Below are 21,290 nucleotides of genomic sequence, written 5' to 3'. Positions count from 1 at the left end.
TGTGACCAGTGAACATCCCAACTTCTGACCTTATAGAGTGAAGGTCACTAATGAAGCAGCTGAAGATGTTTGGGCCTAGGATGTTACCGAGAAAAGGAGAGGCTCTTGTAATGCAATGGTAGTGTCTCTACTTCTGGGGCCCGAGTGTCAATCCTACCTGCTCCGGGGTGTACAACAATACCTCTGAACAAGTTGAGTAGAAAATATCTACCCTAAAGAACTCTTGCAGAGATATCCTTGAACTGAGATAATTGATTGAACTATTTTCCCTTGTGGAAGTCAAGATTCCAAATGGCGAGTTACTACAGGAGTTTGCTTCAATTTAAACTCCCCCATAAAACATATCCAAATGTAAATTTGTCAATGACCCGAACATTAGCAAGCTGGCTGAAGCACCATTACATGTAGAGCGGCCAGGTACTTTACGATGATCAGAACCAGAATACATAGATGCCAAGCCAAAACAGAACATTAAGATTGGTGTCCAATAATTTGGTCGAAGGGGCTGCTTCAAAGCCCCTTCTTGCTTCAAAGGCAAGATCTGAAACAGTATGACAGATCATGTCCACCCTCATCCCATAACCATTTACAGCAACAGCCAGTGAGCAGAATAACCAGCCAAATGGTACTTTTCTTTTAAAAAGACAGCTTGTCTCCTGTCCCAAACCAGTGGCACTTAAAACAAAAAAGTCAGCAACCACCAGGTTTGGTAGCAAAATCCATCTTTGCGCTGCAGAACCACAGTAGACCAGTATTATCCAGTAAAACAGTATTTTTTACTGTTATATATATTCGTAGAAATCATACAACCATAGAAAAGTGCTAGCTGCTTACAATGCGCCTTCTCAATGTTTATTATGACATGAAAAAGCATGTCCAAAGGAGTAAAGTCATAGCAATGAATTAACATGCTCTTCAAAAGATAAGACAATAATTTCTGGGTCCTACAGTAAACTTTACTCCCCTAACAGGCTACATTCCACACCAAATCTCAGACCAGAAACAGAGTCTGAACTAGATGATGCAGAGCTTCAATGCATTGCTTGAGTTTCAGTTGAAGTCAATGATTTGTGGCATTAGTTAGCCTTGGCAGCAAGCTCTTCAGAAAAATATTAATCGGGATTAAATGGCTCCCCTTTAATTGTTTTGCCATGGCAAGGAACTGGAATTAAGATCCTGCCTACTGCAACTTTCAAAAGTTAAAACATGCTATGACAGACTTTACTACATGGAAGTTTCAGTCTGCAGTCCAAAACCCATTCATTTCGTGATTTGTGCTGGTTAATTCTATGGATTCGCAGTTGACACATCATTTTGTTATAATACACTATCACTCCCCATATTTCCTTCTCAACTCCATGAGTGATAATGATTAATAGATTCAATGGCTTTATTGTAAGTACAATTGGTACCATTGCCCCCTTATCCCAACTCTGCTTATTATTTAGACAACTGTCTTTCCACGCTAACATACTGCACCCTAAACCCTGGGCCCTTATCTTAAGTTGTCTTACATACAGTATTTTATCAAACTCCTGGCAGCTGGGTGCTGTGTCCATTCTACAAAGATCAAATTAAGCTTTTGAACAAACTGCTTTCAACCAAAACCCAATAGCTGACTACCTGCATCCTTGACCAAGAAACTGCACACAACTTAAAAGACCAACAAGACAACCATTGCAAGGCCAATTTCATAGATTAAATGAGAAACTACTTGCAGTGGCAGAAAGGTACAAGGCACATAGACTTCAAAGGTGATCAGCAAAATAGTCATGTGGTGACATGGATAAAAATTACATAGCAAGAGGTTATGACCTGTAAAAAGGTAACATAACAAAATCCAAGGGAAATTGGTCAAGTACTTGAAGAGGACAAATTTGCAGGGACTTAATCTACCTCTTGTATGCAACACGGCCAGTTAGCTCAGTTGGTCAGAGCGCGGTGCTAATAACGCCAAGGTTGCAGGTTCAATTCCCATACAGGCCAACTGTAGTTTTAGGGCTGCATGATGGCTCAGCGGTTAGCACTGCTGCCTCACAGCACCAGGGACCTGGGTTCCTTTCCACCCTCAGGCAACTGTCTGTGTAGAGTTTGCACGTTCTCCCCGCGTCTGCGCGAGTTTCCTCTGGTTTCCTCCCACAGTCGAAAGATGTGCAGGCTCGGTGGAATGGCCATGCTAAATTGCCTGTAGTGTTCAGGATGTGTACATTAGGTGTGTTATAGGGGGATGGGTCTGGGTGGGATGCTCAGAGGGTCAGTGTGGACATGTTGGGCCAAAGGGCCTATTTTCACACTGTAGGGATTCGATGACGATCTTCTATGATGATAATCTACAAAGTCAAAAGCTAACAGGTCCAGTGTCTTTTGGTGCATCATTCAAGATTCTCCAAAAAGGAGCCTAGAGCTCCTCCCACTTAAAACATTCATCTTAGTGCAAACTTTTTCTCAAAAAAAATCCTTACAGCAGTGTAGCAGAAGGCGTGGATTTAGTTTTGTGCAAACAGTAGTAAAGCTAACAGAAAACCGAATACATTTTACCTTAAAATAGTACATAGAACTTTTCGTATTGTCACGAGACACGTCACAGGAGATAAACACAATTACAGCAGAGAAAGGCAGGTTTTGAGGAAGTTAACAAAAGAGGGCAAATTATACTGGTACAGATATTCTCTATTTTTCCCTGTTATTTTACTCCAACAGTAAGGTAACCATTTGATTACTGAGCAATTGTCAACCATTCAATTCCAAATATAAAGATATACCAAGCTGCCACTAGCAATATTTAAACAGGATTTACATCGACATTTCCTCCATTATACCCAACAAAAATATATATCCTAGTCAATTACGATGATACAGCAACACAATTTAAAACAAACTTTGCAAAGTTAAAACAAAGATAATTAAAACTGAACTTTCATCCTTTCACACCCCGTATGTACATTTTACTACAAGTTAAACTAACCTGAACAGTCCTTCAAAGGGGACATCTACTCAGGGTTGCCGGTTTTCTGCTATTGCCTTTTTGACTGAACTAGCTGATTGCTATCCAGCCAAGTCATCCCTGGAAGTAAAATGCAGCAAAATCCCAAGTGGAGCTTTTGCTTTTTCTTTCCTTCTCTGCCACTGCTCTGCCTCATCAGAAAACAGAATATAAAATACAATACAGCTTGATACATTGCTTCATGCAGACATTAAATGTGAATCCATTTTGGACCAAAAGGAGGATAGAGACCAGGGTGTTTTTTTCCCCCAAGAAGGCACAAAATTAAATACAGCGAATGCCCAATGTGTTTTGGGGGTTCAGTTGCAAAGCTCTTTAAATGCCACAAACAAGAACAGAAAATAATCTCTAACAGAAAATAAAATGGAGCGTTTCACTCCTGGACTTCCCAGATATCCTCCTACTTCAAGGCCCACAACGGCCCCCCTCCGTTGGTCCACAATGCCTTAAAAATTATTCACCATCCCCCAGACCTCCCCTTCACTGAGGATGAATGGTCAGTTCTCAGCAAAGGACTCATATGCATTCCCCTGCACCCACACATCAACGAATTCTGTACACATCTGGATGTTGAACTCTTTCTCCGCCACCTCCAGCTCCACACCTGTTTCTTTGACAGGGAGTCTAGGCCACAATCTGCAGACCCCTTCTCCCACCTCCAACTAACCCCATCCTTCTGGACACCACCCCACAGCCTTCTATGCTCCCTCAATCTCCTTCTCCAACTGCCGTTGCAACAATCACCTCAATCTCTCCACTGCTCTCACTCGCTTCAACCTCTTTGTATCGGAACGTTCAGCCCTCCACCCCAACCCAACTTCGGGGGCGCGTGGGCTGCATTGTTGAGGTATGGCATACTGACTTTTACATTGCAGAGGCCAGGCACCAACTCTCTGACATCTTCTCCTACCACTCCCGATTATGATGGCACCATTGATCACCAAACCATCTCCCAGACCATCAATAACCTCATCACCTCAGGAGACCTCCCACCCACAGCCTCCAACCTCATCATTCCCCCAAACCTGCACTGCCCATTTCTATCCTCTTCCCAAAATCCACAAACCTTACTGCCCTGCTTGACATTGTCTCTGCCTACTCCTGCCCAACTGAACTCATCTCCGCTTACCTCGACTCTGTCTCTTCCCCCCCAGTCCAGGAACCCCCCCACTACATTCAGGACACTACCCACACCCTCCATGACTTCCAATTATCCAGCCCACACCACCTCATCTTCACCATGGACTTCCAGTCCCTGTATACTTGTATCCCATGCTTATGGCCTAAAAGCCCTCCACTTCCTCTCCCACAGGCCCAACCAGTCCTCCTCTACCAACACCCTCATCTGCTTAATGGTGTTGTCCATACCCTTAACAACTTTTCCTTTAACTCCTCCCACTTCCTACAAACTAAAGGCGTGCCTACGGGCATCCATATGGGTCCAAGCTATGCCTGCGTCTTCGTAGGATACATGGAACAGTCCCTCCTCCGCTGTTACACTGGCACTATTCCCTCACCTCTTCCTCCACTACATTGATGACTATATCAGCATTGCCTTGTGCTCCAATGAGGAGCTTCAACAGTTCAACTTTATCGATACCTTTCACCCCAACCTCAAATTCACCTGGACCATCTCCACTACCTCTCCGTCTCTGGCAACTGTCTCAACAGCAACATCTATTTCAAACCCACCGACTACCTTGACTACACCTCCTCTCAGCCATCCTCCTAAAAGAATGCAATCTCTTACTCCCAATTCCTCCGCCCCCAAGATCAAGCAGGCCACTCCCAGACATCCCTGATGTCGTCCTACTTATGTCGACCGCAACATCCCCTCCTCCATTGATCCACAATGCCTTAAGGGGCTTTCCTGCTCCTCTGATGCTGCCTGACCTGCTGTGGAGCTGGAGGAACACAATGTATTGACTCTGACTTCAACATCTGCAGTTCTTGCTATCTCCCAGAAAATAGTCAAGGCAGCTAATGCTGGCTTTCATATCTAAAAGGACTAGAGTACAAGGATGTATACGTCATGCTGCTGTTTTACCAAACCCTAATCAGAACCCACTTAGAATTAGGGCCAGGTTATTCAGGAGAGATGTCAGAAAGCACACCTAAATCCAGTCAAGATTTAGAACACTCTTCCTCAAACAGCAGATAATTCAATTGTTAAATAGAAATCTGAAATAGACGTTTCTTAAATTAAGCAAGGACACCAAGGGATATGGACCCAAGGCAAGCATTTCAAATTAGGCCACAAATCAGCCATGATCACATTGAATGGCGGAGCAGGCTCAAGGAGCTGAGAGGAACAGGAGTGGGCTGATGAATGCTGTTGTGCTTCAAGGAGTGTTTGAGGTCTTTGAAGACTGCTTTTCACTTTTTCTAAAAAAAAATTGGATAGTGAGTTGAGAAAGCAGGGCCTGGCTGGAGACAGGGCTTCCAGCGATTTGGATTTGATTCAATCTATCAAAGCTAATTAAGGGATTTTAGCTTGAATGCCATGGATCTGTCTACAAAGACGAAGTTGGTGTTAGCCCACCAGTCCACCTATTGAACTTGTAGCAGACATTGCTGATGGATGTGTTTTTAAAAAAAATTCCAGGTGCTACTACAGTAAAATGAGTACAACAAAACTGGTCTGTATACTAGAACTGATTTGCAGAGATCTTTGCTGTCAAACATTTGGCTATAAATTTATACAGCTGAACTAGTTTTGGATCTCAAGGGTGGCCAAAGTATGGGAAGCACTCAAATTATTTCCATGTTAAAACCATTTGACCTATCCTCTTTCATAACATTTGAAACTTTTAAAAAATAATTTTAAATAAAAAGCTGCATCTCGCATGACCATATAGAACTTCAGGATGTCCAGAAACATTTTACAGCAATTGCAAGTCTATTTCAATTGATGGAGTGAACTTATCGTATAAATGGTAGCTGTTACATTAAGAGATCAATCTCGCAGAATCAATTTAAACAGTGCAGGCATAAACATTTCAGGTACTTATTTAAGTGCAGCAAACCAAGACTTCAAGGTACAAAAGCTGACAACAGATCTATTTACTAAATTATCGGATTGGTAATGGGGACAACCCTATAAACAAGGTGGGCACATTATCATATTCACATCCAAAGAATCAAGAATACCCTACGGTATGTTCCTGAACAAAAAGCGTTATATTCTAGACAGTCATTGTTTATTCACTTGTATTTTCGGAGGGAGACATTACAAACGTTATCCTAAGCATCCAAATTTTGTCTGTTCTCATTTTCTTTTTTTGCTTGGATATGTTATGACACACCTCAATGGCACTACCATTGCACCAGAAGGTTGTCCTAGACTTACTCGCTAAACAGAAGGCAAACCTGGGCCATGGCAAATCATAACCACCAAGAAAACCAAAATGATATTTCAGCCAACTTGTTCAAACAGATTACTATACACCTCCAATACATGGCAAATGGGACCTGACCTTTTTTGCTGCAGCAGCGGGAGCGGTCAGAGCGAGGACCGGGGGCTGACGGGAAGCTAAGTTTCCCATTTAAATACTTACCTCATGGAATCAGCTGCCTCTATTTATGCAGCAGCAGCGGGAGCAGTCAGAGCCAGGACCAGGGGGCTGATGGGGAGGTCAGTTCTTCATTTCAGCAGCGGAGCTGAGCGGGAGCGGTCGAATTGCGCTCTGGGAAGGTGAGTGAACTGATATATTTGGGCAGTGGCTAAACCTGAGACTCTGTGGTGTGTTGATAAGGTAAGGTTTTTCCTTTTTCCTTTTTTTAAAAATCGTGTGCTGGTAAATAGAGTGATTGGTAAAAATTTTTTCAATTCATTTATCTATTATTTGATATTATAGTAGGACTAAGCTAAGCTTAACAGTAAAAATGGCAGGAGATCCCAGACCCGTGTTATGCTCCTCTTGCTCAATGTGGGAGCTCAGGGACGCGGCTGATGTCCCTGACTCCGAAACGTGCAGGAAGTGTGTCCAGCTGCAGCTCCTGTTAGACCACATGACTGCTCTGGTGGTGTGGATGGACTCACTTTGGACCATCTGCGATGCTGAGTAAGTCGTGGATAGCACGTTTAGTAAATTGGTCACACCGCAGATTAGAATTGCTGAGGGAGAAAGGGAATGGGTGACCAAAAGGCAGAGAAAAAGCAGGAAGGCAGTGCAGGTGTCCCGTGCGGTCATCTCCCTCCAAAACAGGTATACCGTTTTGGATACTGCTGGGGGAGATGGCTCATCAGGGGAAGGCAGCAGTAGCCAGGTTCATGGAACCATGGCTGGCTCTGCTGTACAGAAGGGTGGCAAAGAGAGTGGAAGGGCTATAGACATAAGGGATTCAATTGTAAGAGGAGTAGATAGGCAGTTCTGTGGTCGAAAATGAGACTCCCGAATGGAATGTTGCCTCCCTGGTGCACAGGTCAGGGATGTCTTGGATCGACTGCAGGACATTCTGAAGGAAGACGGTGAAAAGCCAGCTGTCGTGGTGCATATAAGCATAAATGGGATGAGGTCCTATGAGCAGAATTTAGGAAATCAGCTAAGTTAAAAAGTAGGACCTCAGAAGTAGTAATCTCAGGATTGCTACCAGTGCCACGTGCTAGTCAGAGTAGAAATGAAAGAATAGGTAGGATAAATGAGTGGCTTGACAGATGGCGCAGGAGGGGTTCAGATTTTTGGAACAGGTTCTGGGGGAGGTGGGACTATTACAAATCGGACGGTCTACACCTGGGCACGACTGGAACCAATGTCCTAGGGGGTGCTTTTGCTAATGCTGTTGGGGAGGGTTTAAACTAATGTGGCAGGGGGATGGGAACCAAATGGGAAGGCTAGTGGACAGTAAGGAGGTAGTAACTAAAGCCGGTAAGGAACTAGATAATGAAGTCGGTGTGACTAAGGGGAAGAGTAGGCAGAGAGCAGATGATGAACGCAAAGGGACTGGTGGTCTAAGGTGCATTTGTTTGAATGCGAGAAGTGTAGTAGGTAAGGCAGATGAACTTAGGGCTTGTATTAGTACCTGGGAGTATGATGTTATTGTTATTACTATTGCTATTACTGAGATTTGGTTGAGGGAAGGGCAAGATTGGCAACTAAATATCCCAGGATATAGATGCTTCAGGCAGGTAGAGAGGGAGGTAAAAGGGATGGAGGAGTTGCATTACTGGTCAAAGAGGATATCACAGCTGTGCTGAAGGAGGGCACTATGGAGGACTTGAGCAGTGAGGCAATATGGGCAGAGCTCTGAAATAGGAAGGGTGCGGTAACAATGTTGGGGCTGTACTACAGGCCTCCCAACAGTGAGCGTGAGATAGAGGTACAAATATGTAGACAGATTATGGAAAGTTGTAGAGCAACAGGGTGGTGATGATGGGAGATTTTAATTTTCCCAACATTGACTGGGATTCACTTAGTATTAGGGGTTTAGATGAAGCAGAACTTGTAAAGAGCATCCAGGAGGGTTTTATAGAGCAGTATATAAATAGTCCAACTCGGGAAGGGGCCACACTGGACCTGGTGTTGGGACATGAGCCCAGCCAGGTGGTTGAAGTTTCAGTAGGGGATTACTTTGGGAATAGTAATCACAATTCCGTAAGTTTTACAATACTCATGGACAAAGACGAGAATGGTGCCAAAGGAAGAGTGCTAAATTGGGGAAAGGCCAACTATAGCAAAATTCGGCAGGAGCTGGGGAATGTGAATTGGGAGCAGCTGTTTGAGGGTAAATCCACATTTGATATGTGGGAGGCTTTTAAAGAGAGGCTGATTAAAGTGCAGGACAGACATGTCCCTGTGAAAACAAGGGATAGAAAGGGCAAGATTAGGGAACCATGAATGACAGGTGAAATCGAGAGACTAGCAAAGAGGAAAAAGGAAGCATACATAAGGTCTAGGCGACTGAAAACAGAAAGCTTTGGAAGAATATGGGGAAAGTAGGACCAATCTGAAATGAGGAATCAAGAGGGCTAAAAGGGGTCATGAAATATCTTTAGCAAACAGGGTTAAGGAAAATCCCAAAGCCTTTTATTCGTACATAAGGAGCAACAGGGTAACTACAGAAAGGTTGGCCCACTCAAGGGCAATGGAGGGAAGTTATGTGAGGAGTCAGAGAAAATGAGTGAGATTCTTAATGAGTACTTTGCGTCGGTATTCACCGAGGAAAGGGACATGACAGATGTTGAGGTTAGGGATAGATGTTTGATTACTCTAGGTCAAGTCAGCATAAGGGGGGAGGGGAGGGGGAGGAGGAGGAAGTGTTGGGTATTCTCGAAGGCATTCGGGTGGACAAGTCCCCAGGTCCAGATGGGATCTATCCCAGGTTATTGAGGGAAGCCAGACAGGAAATAGCTGGGGCCTTAAAAGATATCTTTGCAGCATCCTTGTGCACGGGTGAGGTCCCAGAGGACTGAAGAATTGCTAACGTTGTCCCCTTGTTTAAGAAGGGTAGCAAGGATAATCCAGGTAATTATAGACCGGTCAGCCTGATGTCAGTGGTGGGGAAGCTGCTGGAGAAGATACTGAGGGATAGGATCTATTTACATTTGGAAGAAAATGGCTTATTAGTGATAGGCAGCATGGTTATGTGTAGGGAAGGTCATGTCTTACCAACTTGATAGAATTCTTTGAGGAAGTGACAAAGTTGATAGATGAGGGAAGGGCTGTGGATGTCATATACATGGACTTCAGTAAGGCGTTTGATAAGGTTCCCCATGGTAGGTAGGTCCAGGGTGTACTAGCTAGATGGACAGAGAACTGGCTGGGCAACAGGAGACAGTTGTAGTGGAAGGGAGTTTCTCAAAATGGAGAACTGTGACCAGTGGTGTTCCACAGGGATCTGTGTTGGGACCACTGTTGTTTGTGATATATATAAATGATCTGGAGGAAGGTATGGATGGTCTGATTACTAAGTCTGCAGATGACACTAAGATTGGTGGAGTAGCAGATAGTGAAGGGGACTGTCGGAGAATGCAGCAGAATATAGATAGATTGGAGTGTTGGGCGGAGAAATGGCAGATGGAGTTCAATCCAGGCAAATGCGAGGTGATGCATTTTGGAAGATCCAATTCAAAAGCAAACTATACGGTAAATGGAAAAGTCCTGGGGAAAATTGATGCACAGAGAGATCTGGGTGTTCAGATCCATTGTACCCTGAAGGTGGCAACGCAGGTCGATAGAGTGGTCAAGAAGGCATACAGCATGCTTTCATTCATCAGACGAGGTATCGAGTACAAGTGTTGGCAGGTCATGTTACAGTTGTATAGGATTTTGGTTCGACCACATTTGGAATACTGCGTACAGTTCTGGTCGCCACATTACCAAAAGGATGTCGATGTTTTGGAGAGGGTGCAGAGGAGGTTCACCAGGATATTGCCTGATATGGAGGGTGCTAGCTATGAAGAGATGTTGAGTAGATTAGGATTATTTACGTTAGAAAGACAAAGATTGAGGGGGGACCTGATGGAGGTCTACAAAATCATGAGGTATAGACAAGGTGGAAAGCAAGAAGCTTTGATCCCAGAGTGGGGGACTCAATTACTAGGGGTCATGATTTCAAGGTGAGGGGGGAAAAGTTTAAGGGAGATATGCGTGGAAAGCTCTTTACGCAGAGGGTGGGGAGTGCCTGGAACGCGTTGCCAGCGGATGTGGTAGAGGCGGGCACGATAGCATCACTTAAGATGTATCTAGACAGATACAGGAACAGTCAGGGAGCAGAGGGATACAGATCCTTGGAAAATAGGCGAAAGGTTTAGATAGAGGATCTGGATCGGCGCAGGCTTGGAGGGCCGAAGGGCCTGTTCCTGTGCTGTAATTTTCTTTGTTCTTTTGGTCTGGATGTAGAGACACCATGACTGCACCACATGCACCCATATTTCCAATCAACTTGCTAGTGCATATTATGGCTCATCTCCAGGGCTGGTGGGACTTGAACGCAAACCTCATGGCTGATGTGGGGAGACTACCACAGCACTCAAGTGGAAATAAAGATTTTTTTTTTCCCCCCCCTCAGAGCATCCAAGAGATACCCAGCTAATCCCACTCTCTAGAGAGCTAAGGAGATAGGGCTGGAGAGTAGGACTAGCTGAATAACTCTAGACTTGCTCCTGGAGCAAGTGGGCCTGAACCCAAGCTTTTGGGCCCTGAAGTGGGAAAATACCATAGCATCACAAGAGCCCTAGATTTTATAGGAGTATGAAACTCATTTAGAGCCTAATACCATAGTACCTGAATACATATTTCATCAATTAACAAGCAATCTAATAAAATTGAAATTATGGAACTTATACTGGCAATCTTACATTTTTTTTTCAAGTATTGACCACCTTAAGTGGCTGCAAAGCAGTTTGCTAGTTCTGAAGGGGAGATAAACATTGTACAATTAATTGAAGACACATATCATAAGATAACACTAGGTAATTATACACTAAACTGCAAAAACGACAATTAGAATGGGAACAGCACAAACAGCTGTACTACAACTGAGCAACCAAACTTCAAATGTCATCTCACTGCATGTACACACTTCCACAGGTGCTGCTTTCACTCTGGTAACTTGCGCAAAGAGACGTCCACACACAAGCTCTAACAATCAGTAAGGTAGAATGCTCAGATAAAGGAGACTGCGCAGCCAAGCTAATCTCAATGCTCACTGTGCATCTATGTATTTTTAGAGACTGCAGATAGGACCACTCAGGACAAGGTCAACACAAAAGACAAAGAATTGAACTTAACAAACCTTATCTGCAGAACAGTTCAATCGTAAATCTATCAGACAAGTTATAAGCAGGAAAAACTTTAAACACATTCATCTTTCATCAGCTCCAAATGAAGAGCTTTAAACTAAAATGATTGGTTTTTATTAAAAGTTTAAAACAGAATTAAATGCATCCAATAAAAGTTACAGATTACATTTATGAGACCACCATTCCCAAATAACAAATTCAAAGGAGGTCACCTAGGCCACTACAAATTGACCTGAACCCCAAACAGTCGAGAGTCATTTATGGCACAGAGGCCATCTGGTCCACTGTTGCTCCGCAAGGAACAATCCAGTCAGTCCTTCACCCAGGTCAACTCCTGTAGCCCTACAAAGTTTCTGCTTCAAGGGCCCATGCAATTTTCTTTTCAAATGGTAGACTGTTTCCACTTCCACCAGCCTCATGGCAGCAAGATCTAGATCATTACCACTTGTTGCGTGACAATGTTCTTCCTCACATTTCTCTAGCATCCCTCGCACAAAAAAACGAATCCTTCTACCATCAGCTCATGGGAAGAGCTTATCCTTGTTGACAGCAACTAACCTTTGCACAATCTTGTACCCCTATCAACTGCCCCTCAATTAAGCAACAAGACTAATAATTCAGTTCTAATTAAACCGTGTATGATAGAACATCAGAAAGCTTCACAGCAATAACTTAAAACAATATAAATGAGGGGGAAGAAGCAGCAATATTAATCAGTTGCAAATCTGCTCTTCAAATAGGACATTGTTCTTCCATGTAACCAGAGTGGATACACAGTGAATACACTTGACATTAGACAGCAGGAAGGGACTACTGAATGACAACTGGACAATGAACTCCCAGTGCACAAACAGCTCACTGATTTAGTTCCATGTTTTAAAAATCGCTTCCAGATAAATTAAATTAGCAACTGCGCTAAATAATGCCACAACTCAACTCACTAATAAATAAGTAATGTCAGATTTCAAAAACTTAAAATCTATTAGCTCAAACCTTCCAACCATTTTGGGTGTGTTTATGGAGCGCTTCTCAGAAGCAAGAGTTGGGCCATAAGACTGCTAAATTCAAGTTAAATATTTTACAAAATGTCAGAGAAAAAAACAACCTATGTCACTGTGCTAGAGGGTTGTTAAATGCCTAAATAAAACTATTCAATAGTTACATCTAAAAAATGACATCAGTAATAAGCATTTTCAGAAAAACATTTCACATTTTGAATTACTAAATTATCTGTAACGGGTATAATTACAAGAGCCATACTTGGATATCATTGCATGGGTCAGGAATCAAAACAACCAGATTCCTGCACCCATCTCCAATTATCAAAACTTGTCCCTATGGTTTCCTGTTTGCACTTAAAATGATATGACTTCACAAAATAATTTTAAAACATTTCTTCCCTGTGTTATGAAATTTGCCCAATTTCTTAATTTTATCTAAGATACAAAACGATCTCAGTTGATCAGCATGTATTCCCATTGCAAGTTTGAAAGCATCTTTATCCCACATAGGTCAGTGAATGCAAATTTGGCAAAAGCCATTAAGGATTACATTTTAGAAGGTGGTGGGGTTCAGGAAACCAATGTCTCAATCCGATAGTCCATTAGTCATAAAACGCTGCAGCACAAGAATGGGCCCTTTAGCTCACGATGGCTATAGTATTTCATATTTACTTACAACTTGCGCCTTTTAAGTTTGTGCAATACATCAGTCTTTGAGGAGCCTAAATGAGATCAATATACTATCAATTCCAAAGCAGATATATGGGCAAGAGTCAATCAACAATTACCCCATTGATTGAAAACTTACTTCAGTCATTTCAAATATAGAATTCGTAGATATACACTCACTGGCTCAAGTCATACAAGGAAGATGGTTGTTTGTTCAAGGTCAATCATCACAGTTGCTGGACATCTTTGCATGAGGTCTGCCAGGTAGTGTCCTAGGTCCAATCATCTTCAGCTGCTTCAGTGACCTATCCTCAATCACAAGGTCAGAAGGAGGAATGCTCGCCTACAATTGTGCAATATTTAGCACCATTCAACTCCTCACATACTGAAGCAACGTACAGATGCAACAAGACCTGGACAATATCCAGGCTTAGTTTGAAAAATGCCAAGTAACATCTGCATCACACAAATGCCAGGCAGTGAGCATCTCCAGCAAGGGACATCCTAACTACTGCCCTTGACATTCAATGGCGTTTCCATCAATGAATCCTCTGACCTGGTGGTTATCATTAACCAGAACTTCAAATGGACTTGCCAAATAAATACAGTGGCTACAAGAGTAGGTCACCGACTTAGGAGATAGTAGGAACTGCCGATGCTGGAGAATCTGAGAATAACAAGGTTATCTCCATTTCTGAAGAAGGGTCTAGACCCGAAACGTCAGCTTTCCTACTCCTCGGATGCTGCTTGGCCTGCTGTGTTCATCCAGCTCTACACCTTGTTATCACTGACTTATGAATAGTGCAGCGAGTAACTCACCTCCTGACTTCCCAAAACTTGTCCACCATCTACAAGGCACAAGTCAGGAGTATGATGGAATACTCCCCATTTGCCAAGACGAGTGCAGCTCCAACAACATGGAAGAAATTTTGACGCCATCCAGGACAAAGCAGCCTGTTTGACTGGCACCACATTCACAAACTGTTAGTACACCAATGTTCAGTAACAATATACTACCTCAAAATTCACTGCAGAAATTCAAAGATCCTTAGAAAGCATCTTCCAAAACCACAACCAATTCCATCCAGAAGATGGAAAACAGCAAAAGGAACACTACCAAATGCAAGTTTCCTTCCAAGCCACCTGGAAATCCAAGCACTGCTCCTTCAATGTCACTTGTTCAGGGTCAAAACCCTGGAATTCCCACCCCAACAGCACTCTGGGTCTACTTGCAGCACATGACCTGCAGTAATTCAAGGTGGCAGTTCACCACCACATTCTCATGGGCAACAAGGGATGAACAATAAATGTTAATCCCTGCTCCACGAGCAAATTAAATGAAGAACTCTACATATGGCCTCACCAGTGCCCTGTATAACTGAAGCATAACCTCCCTGATTTTGTATTGAATTCCCCTTAAGATAATTGATAATATTCTATTAGCTTTTCTAATTACTTGCTGACATTTTGTAATTCATTCACTAGGTTACCCAACACCCTCTGTATCTCAGAACTATGCATTCTCTCACCTAGGATGCTTTTTTTTTTTTAAATTCTTCCTGCCAAAGTAGGCAAGTTTCATATTTTCTCACATTCTACTCTATTTGCCCCATCTTTCCCTACTAACTTATCCTATCTATATATTTTTTGTAACTTCGTACCCTCTTCACAATTTACTTTCCTACCTTTCTTTGTAATTAGCAAATTTGGCAGCTGTACCTTCCATTCCTTCATCCAAGTCATTTATATAAACTGTAAACAATTGAAGTCACAGCACTGACCTGGACGGCATACCACTTGTTAAATCTTGCCAAATTACCCATTGATGTCTATTATGGCTTGCTAACAGGCAAGTCATCTACATGTGGGAAATGTTATACCAATGCTACTGTTTACACCATGATGTGTTATTTTCCACAATGTTTAATGTGGCATCTTATCAAATGACTTCTGGAAATAATAGTACATTACATCCACAGCTTCCCCTTTATTCATAGCATTTCACTTCTTCGAAGAACTTCAGATAAAAAAGTTAAACAATTTTTAAAAACCATGTTGACTCTACCTGATTACCTTGAACATTTTCTGGCTAATACAACCTCAATAGCTAATATCGACAGACATTTAGCTAATCAGCCTGTACTTTTCTACTTTTGTCTCCTTCCCCTTTTAAATATAGGAGTTACATTTCCAATAAATATTTGCGAATAACAAGGGAGCAGCCAAGAGCCAGCATGGAGCGGGTCGGAGGCCCAAAGTGACCAAGTGCTGGCACAAAGTGGGCACAAAACAGGGACAGTTGTTAGACTGGGTTCTGGTGCGGGCAGTCAGGATCTTGCGAGGCCAGTCAGACCACATTTAGAAGCCCCTGTGCTGAGCTACTGCAATGTAATGTTTATCTGACAATATATGTTTATCCTTTTAAATGTGTCTTATTTCTAACTTATAATATGAATCACAGTAAAGTAATGCAACTTTTCCTTTTTATTCTTTCTTTGTATCTATGGTTTGAACCTGGGTACTTTGCATTTAGAATGTTGTCATGAGAGGGGACATTGTAAACTTTCCACTGTACTCCTGTAACATGTCCTCAAGTGCAGAGGTACAATAAGGGATATTCTATTCTATTTTAAAATGGAAGGCAAGGAGGTTTACAAGGGATTTAAGGAAAAACCCTTTCACTCAGAGGGTGATGAGGGGCTGAAACGCACAACCTGAGAGGGCACTTGAGGCTGGAAAACCTCACACTTCAAAATGTACTTGGACGAGCATTTGAAACGTCATAATATTCAAGGCTGTAGGCCTGTGAGCAAATAGCAGGAGAGTAGGTTCTAATATATTTTTAGGCTGTACTGACTCGATCTACTAAAGGGCCTCTTCTGCACTGTATGATTCTATGAAAAAGTTACATTGCGGATCACATAAAAAGGACGGGAACAACAAGCATTTAGTTCTTCAAATAATTTCAACTTCCTGTTCACAGATAATGAATTTACATTGGAGATTGCTCAAACACTTTTTAAAGCATTTAAACAAATAAACCAGTACTTGTATGGAAAACAGCCAGAAAAACTGAAACTGCATTAAATATTGTGCAATGATATAAAACAGTCAATACATTACCAAGTTACATTGAAATTTTATTTCCACCAGCATTTCCTTCAATAAATACAATATAACTATCAGAATTGCACCAAAAAATAATCAATTGCTAAGCTTGAATGGCCCATGTTCAATTTGCAGAAGCTACTGTAAACAATAACTTATACCTGGCAATACATGGTGAAGGAAGAACTTGGTTACAAAAAGAAAAGTGCAAATCTTAAATTCCTGCACTGAGTTTAATATTTAAAAGGAAGGAGTCACTTAACACATTAAAAAGCTTCGTTTACTTCAAAAATTCTCAAAATACTAGACAAAAATCAGACTTCTGCTCCTTTAATAGTGAGCAAGTCAGTCCTTACTCAGTTACACTGGCAGTGATTCTGAATCATACCACTACATACTCACAAAGATCAAATAGAAGAACCATTTACAATTTATTCCCAATATTATATTCATCTTGACAGCTCATGGACACCCAGTCCTGACAAGCTTACATCAGGGAACTAGCATTAAATTTGCAGTCTACATCTTTGCATTTCTTCGAAGTTCAATCCACAAGGTATGCACTAAAGTCTACAATTGATGGATATCAAGAGATAATTTTTAACTACTTCCTACATCTATAATTCAACACTAAATAATTTTCGTAAACTTAACACCAAGCTCATTCAGCTTAGACAAGTCACAGCAACTAAAATGCTATCAGCCAAACATCATTTCATGACTCAGTTATGTATTTGCCCTTGATGTTCAACACTTTTCTACATCAGGCATCAAGACAGATGGGATTTAATCAAATGGATTCAATTAAGCATCAAAAGAGGACAGACCTGCTTGCAATTTGCGTAGAGACCTAACAAGCTCCTAACCTGGGGTGAAAAAAAAATCAGATTTACTCTACATCTAAGGGCAATTCTTTTCCATTTGATATTTCAAACCATGAGGAGTTAAAGACTGCTTGTGGCTATTTGCTACAGATCAACAAAACGAATTAACATTCAAAAGCAACGAGGACTTTTTTGTTCCTTTGAGCCTCAGAAATGACATTACAGAAGTAAGAAATTACCTTTTGGCATTTGTTCTTGATAACCGGTGTGACATGTACGTAAGAGTTCTGTGCAAAAAGATGGGCTGAAATCCAGAACAGACTCGTCAGAATACTGCCATAGGCTTCATTGCGTAAAGATCGGGAATCAGTATTAGCATAAGTGATTTAGTAAATAAATTCGGAATCATTACAATGACACGGCATTTAAAAAGTGGTAATTTACGAGACGGATGGTTTAAAAGTAACGAAAAACGGGTATCAACGGTGACTATATTAGTATGTTAGCATATATGAGTACATTAGATAGCATATATGAGTACATTAGATAGCATAACGCCCTTTTCCCAAATACCACGATCTCCGACAAATGAGTCTATATCCAATTTAGCTCAAAAACTTACTGCTATGAGGTTTCTGGTTCGGAGAAATCTGTAAATTTGAGTTGGCTCTGAGAAAAAGAAAGGGAACGAATTTGTGTCACAATCTTAACCAGTTTTTCACCTCCCACCCTTCTCCTGGAAACATTCGCGAAATACAAACCAAGGATCTTCTAGTTAACTTCCGAAGTTAAAACATGGGTGGGTTCTTTTAACGGTAAAAGAGCGCATTTTGGAAGCGCTGCAAACCAAAACAGAGGAGGGGGTTATGGCTTTATTTTGAGTTGTTACCAACAGCCCCATTCCCCACACCAGCCCCGAATCTTACAGGTTGGATTTCTAACACGAGAATCGCGAACGGAGATGATCCATTCAAGCTCAGAGGCGCGCAACCCTGGCACCTTTCTTTGCTCAAACCTTAAAGATTGCATTTTTGTTTGAAAGGAGCTGGGATTCGGAGCAATCCAGGCCGCAGCCCCCGCCCCACCACCAACCCCTCCAGCAAGGTTGAGGTGGGGGGGGGGGAGAAAGAGAAACTGGAATCGGCGGGAATGCTCTCTCAGGCTCTCTGCGTGGAGAGCTGAGCCGGGGAACACGTTATTTTCCCGGTAACGCGGCCTAGTGTGGAGCCGAATCCTCGGTGTTTACCGCCAGACGGAGCCGGCTCCCGGGGAGGGAGAGTGACAGAAGCCGGGAGGTGGAAGGGGAAGAGTGACAGGAGCCGGGTAAATAAACCCGATTATAGTGGAAACGCTGGGAAGGAAAAAAGGGGAGAATTTAATAATTTCAGAAGGGGATGTTCATTTTGAAGGTTTTGTACAAAAGGGTTTCTATCGTTTTGGATTTATCTATATATACATCTATATAAACCACCACTTACTCTCGAAGGCCTGCAAGAAAAGCTCGTGGTCGGCCTGGATTTGGTCAATCTTGGGCTTCCTTACGGCATTTTTCCCCCCTCCGTGTTTGTGAGGAGCCATGGCGGAGTCAGCAGCTCGAAGGGAAGGAGGGGGTAATTCCCTCAGAGAGACAGGGGGAAGGGCAGGGGGTGTCGGCCGGTGGAGGAGGACGATGGAATGAAGGGGGGGGTGGGGGGAAGGAAAAACCAGAAAATTTTCCACCCGATGACTTTATACCGCCGGCCTCAACCAAACCTGGGCGGCTTTCCCTACCCCCTTCTCCCCCCCCCCCCCAAGAACCCGACGTCCCCCCCATCTTCCCACCTCCCTGATCATTCTCTCTCATCATTGGCCATCCGCCCCGCCGGACGGGGCAGCCTCCCGATCCCCATTGGCGAATGGCGACGCCACTCAGAGCCGGCTTCCCGCCAGCAGGTTCGGTTGCAGCGGCGCCCGCCAGGGTTTTTTTTGCCGCTCGCTCTCCTTGAACCGTTTTCGCGGGAAAGGCCCGCGCTGCATCATGGGTGCGACGGAAAGGCGGGGGGGAACGGTGTGTGCAGGCTGAACCCTTAACTGCACAGCATGGCCAAGATTGGGTTACAGTGCTAACTCTATCCACTTCTTCAACCATTCCCATCACAGTTACTTCCTTTATAAGATATTTACCTTGACCACGTTATAGTGGTATCATTTATTATTATGGGAAAATCTCAACTGTATCAAGATGCACAACATGGCCAAGCCAAGGTTGTACTACGGACTCTATGTTCTTCAGATATTCCCAGAACAGTAACTTCCTTTTTAAAATATAAATCACGGCCACATTATAATATCATTCATTTATCTGAAAATGAAACCTCAACTGCACCAAGATGCACAGCTCGGCAAAGCCAAACTTGTACCATTTGCATCAACTCTATCCTCTCTGGCTATCTCAAGTACAGAATAATCTTTTAAACTTGAGTCATGGCCACATTATGGTGGAATTGTTTACATATCTGAAAATAACCCCTCAAATGTAGCAATATTTACACACAAACTGTCGGTGTTACCTCTACACCTTTTAACCATTCCCAGAACTTACTAATGGAGTGTAAGGGGGTGGGGGAAATAAGGTGGGGTAAGGTCACTATTGAGACTTAACTGGACCAATCCCATAAATACTGTAGGCCCAAGTGCTGGATATTAGACCATAAGACATAGGAGCAGAAATTAGGCCATTCGGCCCATCGAGTCTGCTCCACCATTCAATCGTGGTTGATAAGTTTCTCAACTCCATTCTCCCACTTTCTCCCTGTAACCCTTGATCCCCTTGATAATCAAGAACCTATCTATCTCAGGCTTAAATGTACTCAATGACCTGGCCCCACAGCCTTCTGCGGCAGTGAATTCCATAGATTCACCACTCTCTGGCTGAAGAAGTTTCTCCTTATCTCCATTCTAAAAGATCTTCCCTTTACTCCAAGGCTGTGCCCTCGGGTCCTAGTCTCTCCTACCAATGGAAGCATCTTCCTAACATCCGCTCTGTCCACGCCATTCAGTATTCTGTAAGCTTCAATTAGATCCCCCCTCATCCTTCTAAACTCCAATGAGTACAGTCCCAGAGTCTGTATTCTGCAGCACGTGACTCACCTTCCTGCTTCTCAAATTCTTTCTGCCATTTACAAAGCAAATGTCAGGACTGTGAACACCCTATTATCTGGGTAATGCCTCCGACATCTTAATGTATCTGTTACTCCCCACTCTGCTGACTATCCCCTCTACCGTCTAACTGTAGATCCCACCACTTTAGGCATTTCCAGCTGCCAGCGCTGATTGGCTTCCTTATCCAAAGATCTAACCAAGGCAGCAATGGGTCAACCCATCAAGATGTTCTGTGTGTAACAACTTCTCAGTTGTACAAATAAATCTCTGACAACAACTATCTCCCAGAGTAAACTGAAAAACCCGAAGCACTGGGACACTTGAGGCTACTTATATTTGACTCACCCCAAGAATTGCTGCTCAATATTACTGCATTTTAATGGAAAATTTCCTGGCCAAGAAATCTCTGCAGAATGCACTAATCTCAAATCATAGTGATAATCTCATTAGTATATCCCAACCTGAATAATGGAATCAATGACCCACTTCTCCTGTAAGGGTATTCATACCATTTAAATCTTATATAACCACCTCCCAGAGTTTTGCAGGATTAAAATGACCACCAATGTATTTTATTAATGCAATCAGAAGGATTATTCTCATTGTTCCATTGACAGACTTGGAGGGTGAAATTTCATGACTCATCCATTGCAGTGGGGGAGGAATGGAGTCAATAAGCACAGAGGTGTGAAGTCTGAAGGCAGTTGATCATTGAGGAATGGAGTCATCAGCAAAATCGTGGCTGAATGACATGATGAAGTACCTAGTGAGGGAAAACTCTAAACAACTCCTGAGCAATG

The 21,290-nt window shown here is 42.8% G+C and overlaps 2 protein-coding genes across 2 annotated transcripts in view; both read right to left on the bottom strand.

Annotated features, from left to right (window-relative positions):
• The window catches only part of LOC109916075 (polycomb protein suz12-like), a 49,389-nt gene extending 30,262 nt beyond the window's left edge, over positions 1–19,127 (bottom strand). Inside the window, exons 1-3 of the mRNA XM_048610597.1 lie at positions 18,828–19,127; positions 17,972–18,018; positions 17,589–17,653 (exon numbers count right to left, since the gene is read on the bottom strand). Of these exons, the coding sequence (XP_048466554.1) occupies positions 17,589–17,653; positions 17,972–18,018; positions 18,828–18,927 (212 nt within the window). The 5' untranslated portion in view covers positions 18,928–19,127. The remainder of the gene's footprint in view (positions 1–17,588; positions 17,654–17,971; positions 18,019–18,827) is intronic.
• The window catches only part of rhbdl3 (rhomboid, veinlet-like 3 (Drosophila)), a 368,344-nt gene that overhangs the window by 36,163 nt on the left and 310,891 nt on the right, over positions 1–21,290 (bottom strand). The window lies entirely within an intron of this gene.

Source organism: Rhincodon typus, chromosome 23 (assembly GCF_021869965.1).
Source record: "Rhincodon typus isolate 14 chromosome 23, sRhiTyp1.1, whole genome shotgun sequence".
Lineage (NCBI taxonomy): Eukaryota > Metazoa > Chordata > Chondrichthyes > Orectolobiformes > Rhincodontidae > Rhincodon > Rhincodon typus.
Note: the sequence above shows the minus strand (reverse complement) of the source record. Positions and strands in the feature narration are given on the sequence as shown.